Source organism: Sesamum indicum, linkage group LG5 (genome assembly GCF_000512975.1).
Source record: "Sesamum indicum cultivar Zhongzhi No. 13 linkage group LG5, S_indicum_v1.0, whole genome shotgun sequence".
Classification (NCBI taxonomy): domain Eukaryota; kingdom Viridiplantae; phylum Streptophyta; class Magnoliopsida; order Lamiales; family Pedaliaceae; genus Sesamum; species Sesamum indicum.
This window is the reverse complement of record NC_026149.1, coordinates 8,456,958-8,468,843: the sequence shown is the minus strand read 5'-3', so window position 1 is coordinate 8,468,843 and position 11,886 is coordinate 8,456,958. Positions and strand designations below refer to the sequence as shown.

The window sequence follows — 11,886 nt, the reverse complement described above, 5'->3', positions numbered from 1 at the left end:
AAATAATAAGCTAATGAAATATTATATCAAGAATAATACTCAACTGTAAAAAATAAAAAGTCAAATGGTTTAAAAAAAGAAAAAATATATTGATTAAATATCATTCAAACTTTTTTTTGGTACTTTTATTATCAAAAGGCAAAATGGCCATTACATAAAAAAGAATAATGCAAAAATAAATTAAAAACAGTATTTTGGTATCCAAATGATATTAATGACGAAACTCGAATACTGATTGGGTCATTTATAATTATTTAGGTAGCAATATGACATTAATAGTAAAATTTAGGTACCAATTAAGTCATTTGTAATTACTCGAGTACCAATATGACATTAATAAGAAAACTTAGATGCCAATATAAATGCTATTCTATACCTATACTAATATATAAGAGAAGACATTTTCTTCTCATAAACGGCGTTTATAACTCCTCGACACCAATTTTATTGTTATTCCGATAATACTCTTAAGGTTTTTTTTTTTCTTTTGTTGCTTTCTTTCTTTTATTTTTAAATATAAAATATTATTTATTATATACATGTAGGAACAATATGTCACGGAAGCTAGGTTCTTTTTATGGTATATTAATTTACGATTTTTTTCATTCCCTCTTTTTTTTTTTTTTTTTGATATCCAATTCCACATCTTTTCTACGCCTTTTAGACATTATCTTTTACGTTTTTTTATGATGAATTTACTATAAAATGGTATTTCTTACTTCTTTAAAGTTTTATGATTTTGTAATTAATTTTTAGATTGCTCTTATTATTTTCTTACTTGAACATTTTTGTTTTATTGTCTAAGTTTCTTTTTTCCTTAATCTTCCGTGGAATGATTTTGTTTATTTCATTGATTAGTTGATTTTCTATGTATTTAAGTATTATCTTTAGCCACATTTATCCATTCATATTATTTTATTTTTAATCCTAAAACTTTTCAATTAAATAGCCATTATTCTCTACTTAATCACTAAACAATGAATACATATATTTTTAATACCTAATAATAGTTCATCAATATCTTTATTTTTCAATTTCACTTAAAAAAAGAAAAAATTGCAAGCAACCTCTTGTGATATTACAAATGATCAAATTATCCAAAAATAGCAATTTACCTCCCTAAAAAAATACAGTAATTTATCAAAATGAAGCATTTTACCTCCTCAAACAGGAAAGTAAATTGTTCATTTTAAAAAATACAGTAGAGTAAATTACTATTATTTTTTTATAGAGGAATAAATTGCATTAAATCCATTTAGAAAATATTAACTAAAATCTTGGATTTCTTGTCATATGTTTTTCAGGCGTGGAGATATGATTGAGATTTTCCATATTTTCCAAAACAGTTGCATTCAAATAAAGAGTAATTTGGAATCCAGATTCCAAACAAGTGGTTTCAGTTTAAGTTGAAATGGTGTGTGTTAAGGTTCCATCCCACCATGAAATCTAATTCAACACTCTGTCCCCAATTTCTCCCACTTTGCTCTTTCAAACCACTGTTGATGTTCATTCATCTCATCATCTTTCTTTTTCCTTCTCCTCTTCAGATAATGCGGTCATGTTGAGTGCTGTTTGAATCAAAATCTTAGTCCAGCTTCACAATTTTGCCCTACCTTAATAATGAGGACAAAAATAATCAACAAAGTGCACGCAACCAACTTAATTCAATGCATTTTTTCAGCCATTTTAGCAAATTGCAATCAGTTTTGTCCTCAACATGTAAATTTTTTAAAATTACATAACAAAACTACCAAAAATGAATTCGCACAGGACTAAAATTGCAGTTTTACCTGATTTTATTTCAGGGTTCTCCAATCAGCAAAGCAGACTATTTCATTAAACAATTTAGCACTGCGTTCTTTTCAATTTTTCGATATTTGAGAGACATATAAAAAATATTTCCAAAATTACATATGTATTCTTACAAAATACACAATTCATTCCATGTATTTAAATTTATTTTACAGTAATACAAACTTAGACATATTAAAAACTCTAAAAAACGCACACTTATTTTTTTCTTTATTTTTTTTTAACTAATCCACATATGTATATATATCACACACTAATAATAGATTGATTACATGGGGTGGACTGAACAATACTTGAGACATATAAGAAGTCATACCTTAAGACATAAAGCTAATATTGTTTATTATATAATCATCATGTCAATTACTGCAACTGCATTTTCTAATTGCAAAAAGTTGTGCTTTACTTTATAAATGGCATATGGTTCTGATGATCTGTGGCAACAAAGAGAATACACACAGAAATGGTACAACGAAGACTAACCCGCAGTTCTTCTGCCAAGACAAGGTTAGCAGCAATGCAGATGTATTTTCACTAAAGGATCGCGTTCGATGTTGTAATAATCACAGGTCATCAAAACACCAACTATGTTGCCAACTTACAAGTCACGATATTCTCCAGTTCGAGGCTGCAGCGAGATAGCTGATGCCAAATCGGGTTCCACTTCGGTATCTTCTGCTCAGATGAATCATGCACAACACTGATTCTGTAGGAATTAATAATAAATAGCTAAGTTAATCAACAAACCAAAGCCATCTTTATAAGCTAATAGAATGTAAGCTGCTTGAAACTCAACTCCAAGAGGTGGTTGTTTGTAAAGCCACTACTCATTAATTCTCCAAAGATATCCAAAAACATGTATTTCTTGCTGTATCATGTTATCAATTCTATTCAGCCAAAAAAAGATCTGCAAACAAACAGGCACTTAATGATCATATAATAAATGGGTTAAATGTAATCTATCCCCTACGATATAAGAAATGTCCAAAATACCTCCTTGTGAAAAAAAAATTAGCAAATTAGTCTCTTGTGTTTTTCAACATAGCGCAAAAGAAGTCCCCTCATTCATTCAATGTACTACACGCAATTTTTCAATTTTTTTATTTTACAATTAAAAATTACAGTTATACCCTTATTTAAATACCGTTGGATCTTAATTTCAATCTACGGTTCATATTTGACTAGTGTATCAAAGGTGTAGATTTTATGTAATTTAAATCAACGGTTTAGATTTAAATAAATATATAATTAAAATTATATATAATATATTTATATACAATTAAAAGTTAAATAATATATTAAAAATAAAAGTTAAATAATATATATACATATATGTGTAGAGAGAGAGAGAGAGAGAGAGAGAGAGAGAGAGAGAGAGAGAGAGAGAACAGGGGAGGGGGCAGTGAAGGAAGGGGGAGCAGGAGGGGATGGGCGCGGTTCTAGGAGCATCAGGGTGGGCAGAGATGAGGCAGAAGGAGTGGCCAGGCAAGGCAGGGGAGGTGGGGGAATTCGGCACATTATTCACTTGGTCAGACAGTAGATGAAGGCACAGAAGGCCATTTGGGATCTTTTAGAGAGACACGTCGACTGTCGGCTCATTCTTATTATACCCTACTTGGTGCCACAAGTTTCAACTTAAAAAGAAAAACAAATTATTTGTTTATCTATTGACTAGAGTGTTTTATATATGTTTTCTTGCATAATAGCTTAGTTTTTCATTTCTCTTCAAGTTATTAAAACTCAATAAATTGTGGACTCATGGAGTCCAAGACCAACATAAAATAAGCAAAATTTCAACACATAAATCCAGTACTATAAACATGTCATTCAAACTTAATATATTTCAAACCTTAAAAAAGTGCAGAAGGTACTTTTAAACCATCACATATACCCGGTTTCCAAAAAAAAAAAAAGGAAAACAAAGTCCAAAAAAAAAAAGAAGGAAAACAAGGGCACACAACCATGTATAAACATTATCCATCCATATTCCACACTACTATAAAAATTGGTGATGGTTCAAAAGATCATTTGAAATCTTTATATTAGACTCATCCACAGATGTTATCATTTCCACATATTCCTTCAGAGACGTGTCCCTAAACATTTACCGAAATTAATTTCTGAAAATGATAATGAAAATAAATCCAAAATACTTAACACTTTGCAATGTGTCTGGCACAATCACATCCTCTAATTGGGAATAACGTGGAGGAGACGTTCGGAATATATTAATTGCAACAAAAAAGCTTGAATCAAAGAGGGAGAAAGGGAACACTGGAGAACAAAATACTAACGCCAGTACTGCTTATCAGAAATCAAGCTTACCAATTTTATTAGTGAATTGTTGTCGTCTTCTTGTTGTCAGTATAACTTCAACAGGCTTTCAGCACAGATTCTCATGCTACACCAAAACAATCATGCAAAACCTACAATCTAATGCAAACAAACCAGCTTAAAACACATAAAATATCTTCATCTTACTATTCATCTATGCCTATATATGTGCAATTGAATACTAGTATGTAAAAAATAGTGGGCAGATCGCACACCATTTTTAATTAGAGATGCTCATCAGACAGCCAACCTTCCATTCCAGGTGCCAGCTCCCAAAACTTGGGTTGTTCTGCATAAGATCTGCAGGATCAAAACAGGTATAGAATTTCAATATGATAATAGTTATAGTTTTACTTCAAATAAAGACACAAGAAAACAATCAAGTTCTTAAGCCAATTAGACATTGGACAGAAACACAAAGTGCTGCATCCAGAGAAGTCTCCTGGGCAGCTGTAACACTCTTAAGCTAGACGGAGATGATCCATAAGCAATTATAATCAATGAAGAACAGTATAGAAACACATGCAAGCAATAGGAACCTTGAATTGGCTTGTAAGTCGAAAGGAGCAACGGCAGTATCATGTTAAGAAATGTATGAAAGATAATTTAATAACGGTATCAGAGTAGTTTCCCTGTGTTTTTTATGGTTAATATGCACCATATATGGCATGATACTGGATTGGATATAAAAGTCAAGAGTTTCAAGTTTCATTAAAGTAATTTCAGCAAAAAGAATGCCCACACTCACTGCAAGAAGAAATGCTTGCAGGAAACTGCTGGACCTGGTGTGAGGATTCACAGTTTTATCAACAAGAGCTCAACTGTTTCTACAAAATAAAGAATAGATATACTGCAGTGAAGACAAATCACTCACTGTTTCCTGAAATTCACAAAGATTTCAGTTATTAATTGAAAATTATGAAATTAGACTGTTTTATGCTGTCATTTCCATCATAAACAACTTCTCAAACCTGAGACCTAAATTGACCCTCAGAAACCTGCCACATTTTGTATTTACTTGGCTTAAATTGTTTTCATGCAAAGAATCCTACTTTAATTAAAAAATTATCAACAAACATAAATAAATAAAAAAACTCAAGAACAAAATACAAATTGGAAGAGCATTAGAGAGAAATTCACCAGAACTTTCCATTCAGGCCATCAAGAAGAGCTGCTCCAGCGGCCTTTCCTCCTGACATTTGCTCCATAAACTGTGAGCCAAGAGATACACAAGTAGTAGTGCCTGTGAAATAGGACTGTTACTCCTCTGACAATGGAAATTCACAGAGTAGGACTTGTAAGTTTGTGAGCTCTCCTTTGAAAGCCCCACTTGTCCAAGAGATGAAGAAGAAAGTTTTGAAGGAAATTTTGACCACCACTTTCCATCAGCAGCGCTAATAGACTAAGCTTGATGGTATAGTGGAGATGGCAGCCATTGGTGATCCTTGTTTCCCTCAACAATATAAACACAGAAGACAATCATCTGAATGAATTATGCTGATCAAAACTTAATACCATGAAAATATCCAAAATTCTTAAGGTGTTAACAGGACAATGTTGTTGCCATCTGACTGTGTCATCTCATTCATAATTGTCCACAAAGTAATTTTAATCTCTTCAAAATTTACATGAGATTTATCTCCTGAAAGAAATAATTTAACCTCGTCCCTCACGGTAATCCAACTACAACCTGGACTCTTTTTAACGCCTCTTAATTTTTTGGACAATCTCATTTGTTCTTCATCCCCTCTCTTCTCCATAAAACTATAGATATCTGACAATACTACATATGGAGCTGCATTATTTGGTTCAAGTTCTAAGATGTGTCGAGCTGCAAGCTTTGCAAGATCGAGACGCATGTGAGTCCGGCTTGTACCAAGAAGGGCACCCCAAACCCCAGAGTGAGGCTCAACTGGCATTGACTTGATCAACCTCATTGCTTCATCAAGCAGACCAGCTCTACCAAGCAGATCAACCATGCAAGCATAATGATCGGGACCAGGTTCAACCTTAAACAAAGTCCTCATTGACTTGAAGTGCTCCCATCCCTCTTCTACAAGTCCCATATGGGTACAGGCAGAAAGAATACAGAGAAAGGTAACTTGATTAGGCTGATGTCCGTCATGAACCGATTTCCTAAACAATTCAAGTGCTTCTCCTCCAAATCCATTGTGGGCAAATCCTGCAATCATAGAATTAAAAGAGACAATGTTGGGTGTAGCAATGGATTTGAATACCTTGTAGGCATCATCTACACTTCCACGCTTAGAATACACTGAGACAAAGGAATTTTGGACGGATAATTCATGTTCCATATCCAATTTAAACGCGAGGGCATGAATTTGTAGACCAAAGCTCAAAAAGGCTGAACTAGCTGAAGCACTAAGCAAACTACTTAAAGTAAGAGGGTTGGGCCTGATTGAATTCCGGATCATCTGAAGGAACCAACAAACAGCCTTTTCATGCTCTTCATTGTTCACAAATCCAGAAATAAGAGCTGTCCAGGCAACATCATCCCGCTCAGGCATCTCGCTGAATAATTTAATACATTTTTCAGTTAACCCTTTGTTAGAGAATCCTGTAATCAAGGTAGTCCATGAGACTGAATCTTTGGTATCCATCTTCTCAAAAAGGTCATATGCCTCTTCAAGCCTTCCAGCTTGAACATAACCATAAATGAGGGAATTCCAAGAGACGATGTCTTTCTCACTCATCATTTTAAACAAATGTCTTGCTTCATTTACACAGCCAAACCTTGAGTACATTGCTATAATAGAATTTCCCATAAATACATCAAACTCAAATCCCAATTGCGACACCAGGCCATGCACTTGGCACCCTTCTTTATACCTCCCAATTCTGCCACAAGACTCAAATATTACAGTAAGAATAGTAGGTTCAATTTCCACCTGACTTTCTCTCCTCATTTGTGAAAACAATTGAAAACCATCCTCAAAATGTCCTGTTTTCATATACCCATCAATCATAGAACACCAAGTAAACTCATTTCTACTCTCTTCCATCAAATCAAACAATTTTCTAGCCTCACCAACTTTCCCATTCTTACAATACCCATCCACCATTGAGCTCCAAGTAACAACATTCTTCTCCACCATTCCCTCAAAAATCCTCACAGATTCCTCCAATCTTCCAATTTTCAAATACCCATTCATCAGAACATTCGAGCAAAATGGGTCCCTCCATTCTAATGGTGTTCCCTCATATAGTTTCTCAGCCTCATCAAACCTGCCCGCATTAACAAAACCCATCATCATTGCAGTATAAGACACTGCATTTCGCATTGGCATCTGCAGAAACAACTTAAAAGCTTCTTCAACCCCATCCACTGTGTTCATGTTCTTCACATAAGCTGTAATCATGGCGTTCCACGTTGCAACAGTCCGTTGGGGCATTTCATCAAATAGCTTCCGGGCATTTGCGATTTGACCGTTGTTGGCATATGCAGAGAGCATGGCAGTGTACGAAATGATGCTCTTGTCAGGCATGCGATGGAATAGCGACTCCGCCTCCCTGATGTTTCCCTTTCGGCCATGGCTCGTTATCTGTGTGTTGCAGTAAACTACAAACTTGTTAGTTTTGGTGGTGGATTTTGGATACGACAAGTTTGAATCTGTAGAAGCAACAAAAATGAAGCATTAGCAACTGTCTGACTTAATGCAATGAACTTTCACGAATTAACCAGAGCTTCAATGTTACTTACTTGACATTATGTTTTTGAACTTCTCCTGCAAAAGAAGACACATTAGATTAGAATTAATTAGAGAAATTTATTGAGTCCTAATGCATAACTTCAAATAAACAATTCTTCTCTTGCAGTAACGTGGACTAGCATTGTGCATGCATAAGAAGTCTTCGATGCAAACTAAAAATTTGCTTTACAAAGAGACAAAACAACTGCTGTCGATAGAGCCATTCAAAACTTATTGCAGCAATATCGATCTTGTTAATAATAAAGAAAACTTAATCATAAGCAGTTCTCTGAGATTGGATATCATATTATACACTAGAAGCCATAATTAGCAACCGATGGTTTTTTTGGCTGGGGAATCACCTCATCTTTTATCAGGCGGGGATAGAACTGCATCTCCTCACCCAAAGTACTGACCTAAAAGCAGATGGGCGTGCATAAGCAACTTCAGTTGTGCATGCATCAAGAGAAAACATGGTTTTAGATGTATTTACTTACAGAAAATGCCTTGTAGTCATAAGCAGGGTAGACAAGTGTGTCTTTGGGCAAAGTTAAGATCTGTTTTAAGGAAACACTCAGAGTGTTATGTATTGTCTGGGAAATTTTGAGGGTAAAATTCAGACTTCTTAAGTTTATTCAATTATGAACGATATGTTATCTGCATTTACTTACCTGTGAATGAACGGACTTGTAAAGCTGCTCGGAATTTCCAGCCTGGACAAAAAGTAATAAGAGTCAATACCAACATACATAAATAACTGTATAAACCATAAAACCACACTGCCCTTGCCCAAAATTGAGTCATAAAGGGAAAGAACTGATACTTGGGGAATTAATCATATCCCTTTTGAGACAAAGGTCTGGAAACTGAGAGATGAAGCTTTTGCAGTCTGTTCACCTTTTTTCTTCAAGGCCATTTAACTGAATATGCACTCATTTCATAGAACAGATAATCTTAGGAGCTGAAACATCAGTAAGAATTCTTATTTTTTATCTCCTCAAGAATGAAATTCCATTACTTGTACAAGATCAAACTGTCGAAAAGATTATTAATATTACTGCTTCAAAAAGCACAGCGAAAATTGACAATGCATAAGTAACATGATGCCAATCATTTAATCCAAAAAGAGAAATTGTTTCAGTTCACTGCTCTTCCAATGGGGTTCTATCACCCTTCACCTATGATGATTGAACTTTGCATTAAAGAAAGTATCTCGTGATGGGAGCTGAGGAAAATCATAAATTTGATTTTAAGGTTAAAGGTATTTCAAGAAGAGGTGATGTTGGAGTAGAGTTATTGTCATGAAGCAGATAATACCTGAAAATCTGTCCTACCAAATCCACGTAACGATAAAGCATCACCAGTAAAAGCCATCCTTGGTTGAGGCTGATGAGGTCCATCACCGGTGACATAGGTAACACAACCGCGTGTGTGACCCCGGGTTGCGCGGACCTGCAAAGGATAGGAAATCCAAACTCAGTGATATAATAGGACAAACAAGACATAGACATGACAAAAACCGTAAGCATGTAAAATAGGACGAGTGACTGATGCATATGTTGGCTTAATCATATGTTTATATACTCTATACAGTGATATACGCATCTAATGTCTCACTGATATTACTAGAGTCTTAAAAGATTCAAATGAAATCTTTCAACATCCACCATACTACTTATCTTCTTCTGCGCTTCGTGGACAAACTTAAAACTCTCTCTCATGGTTTTGCAAATTCTTTTAGCAATGTCAAAAGGCTCAATAGGCACTATGATGTGGTTATAAAAGTTAACAGCCAATAGATACCACATGGGCAATCTAACATTTAATCTCTAAATTTTTTTGTATAGTAATATTCTAACCAGTTACCTGCTCAAATCTCTAACCCATGCCCACCAACATATTACAACTTTCCCTAATAACAATCTCCTGGTGTATCTGATATAGATAAAAGTGTCTTTGATTCAGAGAACTATAACAGTATCATATACCTCAAGAAAGAGATCACCAAAACAGATTTTATCTCCAGGTTCAACAAATAGATCTGCTTTTGCATTGCTTGCTTTAGAGATGATAGATTTAACCCCAGGGACCTTACTCTGAAGGATATAGCCAAGTCAAATGAGAAATCCTGTTAGAATGCTGCCTCAAATTTGTGAACCATAAGCAAGATAAGTCTTGCCCAGTACTGGAAAAGCACCATTCTAATAAAATCCAGGGGCTACCATAGTTACGAATTTGAAGGGGAAAAAATGGAAAATAATAACAAGAAATACTCATTAGTGTATTCAAAGAATGAGGAGTTAAGTCAAACCTTAATCAAGGCAGTTCCAGTGACATGATCTGCATGTACATGAGTATTGATTGCATATATAAGATTTAAGCCTAATTCTTTCACAAGAGAAAGAACCCTATCCACTGTTTTGCCAAATGGGTTGACCAACTACATGAAGAAAGGTGCATCAGTGCATAAATCATGATTTAAATGTGAAAAAGAAAAAAATAAAAAGAAAGAATGAACCAGATAACATCAAAGTTAACAAAACTCATAGAATGCGTGAGCTTATGAAAAACTTGGATCAGCTCTCACGACATCCGGAAAAGAGAGAGTTATTTTTCTTAAGAGTAGATTACTTTTCTTTTTTCTAATAAGAAAAAAACTTGGATAATCAATTAACAATAACTCATCCCTTACATGCAAATCCAACAAAACCTCAATATTCACACAACAGGGTCTTAGAACTACAATTGCTGCAGGTCTGATAGGCACACAAAATCAGAAGAAGAGAAGGATGGAATGGATGAAGCCAATTCAGGGTCCCTTGATTCTGCAAGCAATCACTCTCCAAGTGATCCAGCAATCTACTAATTGAAGAATTGAAATAGCTATATACAGCAGTCTTGAGTGAGAACGCGAACCACAGTCATCCTATCGCTACTACTTCCTAATAAACTGAAAATTTCCTAAATGATTTAAACTTGATTCAAAACAGAAAATGAAAACAGCCATACCCTCGTGAAAGCTCATAAAAGGCCATTATTCCCAACCCTCTTGATTCAAACACAATGTAGCGATCCAGTTACCGTAAAATTCATATTTAAAAAAAAGGTTAAAAAATCAATAACCAGAAACACAAACTTAAAATCTTAATATAAGAGCAAGGCAAAGAGAAGTGACCAGAGCTGGTTTATCAGGGTGAGAAGCGTCGGCAAGGAGGTAAGTGTAGGCAGACGACTCCTTCTCAAAAAGCTGTCGGAAAAGCAACTTCGACACCGAACCCGAAGACGTCCCATACGAAGCCGCCCCCATCTGCGATCGGGACTTTGCAGTAACTGCAATTATTTGCGGAAAATGAACCTTCTTCCGAGGTGCGGGAGAAGAAAAGGTAGCCGAAAATTGAAAAAACCCGAATTTCGAGAGCATTTCTTGTTGGGAAGGTGGGATTTCAATTTAATACCAATGGCGGACGCCGGCGTGGCGATTAAAACCAAGAATCAACGTCAAATTGCAATAATTTTTTGTTCTGGAGTTGCCATTAGTGGTTTCATCGGTTACAATGACAGTCACAGATAGTGATGATGAGTGATGAATTCAGCAGCGCTTCGCCATTGCTTGGAATTTTAAACTGCTAATCGCTTAATGTCCACACCAAAATCTTAGTTGCTCTCAGGCCTCCGTCATATCTCAGCACCATACTCTCTCCACGGCATATTTACTTTACCAATCCCATTTCGTCTATCGCTCAAAAGGGACAAACAACTCCCAGAACCATCCGCCAGCTGTTCGATTAAAAACCCAGAACAAACCATGCAGTACAAGAACCTTGGAAGATGTGGTCTCAAGTTCTCCCAGCTCAACTACGGTGCCTGGGTCTTTTTCGGCAACCAGCTTGATGTCAAGGAGGCGAAATCTATCCTCCAATGCTGCCCCGACGACGGTGTGAACTTCTTCTACGCCAACTGCCGTGCTGACGAGATCATAGGCCAGGCTATCAAGATGTTAATTTCGTGACTGATTTATAAATTCTTTTTG

At 35.4% G+C, this 11,886-nt stretch overlaps 1 protein-coding gene across 11 annotated transcripts; it reads right to left on the bottom strand.

The window, feature by feature from the left end:
- LOC105162269 (pentatricopeptide repeat-containing protein At1g53600, mitochondrial) lies at nt 1,541-11,886 on the bottom strand. 11 transcript variants are annotated; one of them, XM_011080266.2, is made up of 14 exons: nt 11,032-11,886; nt 10,168-10,296; nt 9,845-9,952; nt 9,174-9,308; nt 8,528-8,569; nt 8,354-8,413; nt 8,219-8,272; nt 7,868-7,892; nt 5,287-7,777; nt 4,362-4,446; nt 4,138-4,245; nt 2,609-2,719; nt 2,296-2,518; nt 1,541-1,613 (listed from the first exon to the last, which is right to left on the bottom strand). In XM_011080266.2, exons 1-9 carry the CDS (start codon nt 11,275-11,277, stop codon nt 5,682-5,684), a joined length of 2,895 nt encoding a protein of 964 aa, XP_011078568.1. In that variant the 5' UTR covers nt 11,278-11,886; the 3' UTR covers nt 1,541-1,613; nt 2,296-2,518; nt 2,609-2,719; nt 4,138-4,245; nt 4,362-4,446; nt 5,287-5,681. The 11 variants fall into 11 exon arrangements, with proteins under 11 accessions (XP_011078568.1, XP_020549615.1, XP_011078567.1 ...); XM_020693956.1 differs by having other exon boundaries at nt 4,138-4,238; XM_011080265.2 differs by lacking the exon at nt 2,609-2,719.

Excerpts from the sequence above, each read along its gene's own strand:
- LOC105162269 (XM_011080266.2), bottom strand. The coding sequence starts at position 11,277 with ATGCTCTCGAAATTCGGGTTTTTTCAATTTTCGGCTACCTTTTCTTCT. Across the intron at positions 8,414-8,527 it reads ACAAGTCCGTTCATTCACAG|ATCTTAACTTTGCCCAAAGA; the intron begins GTAAGTAAATGC and ends TCCTTAAAACAG. Across the intron at positions 8,273-8,353 it reads ATGACTACAAGGCATTTTCT|GTCAGTACTTTGGGTGAGGA; the intron begins GTAAGTAAATAC and ends ATCTGCTTTTAG.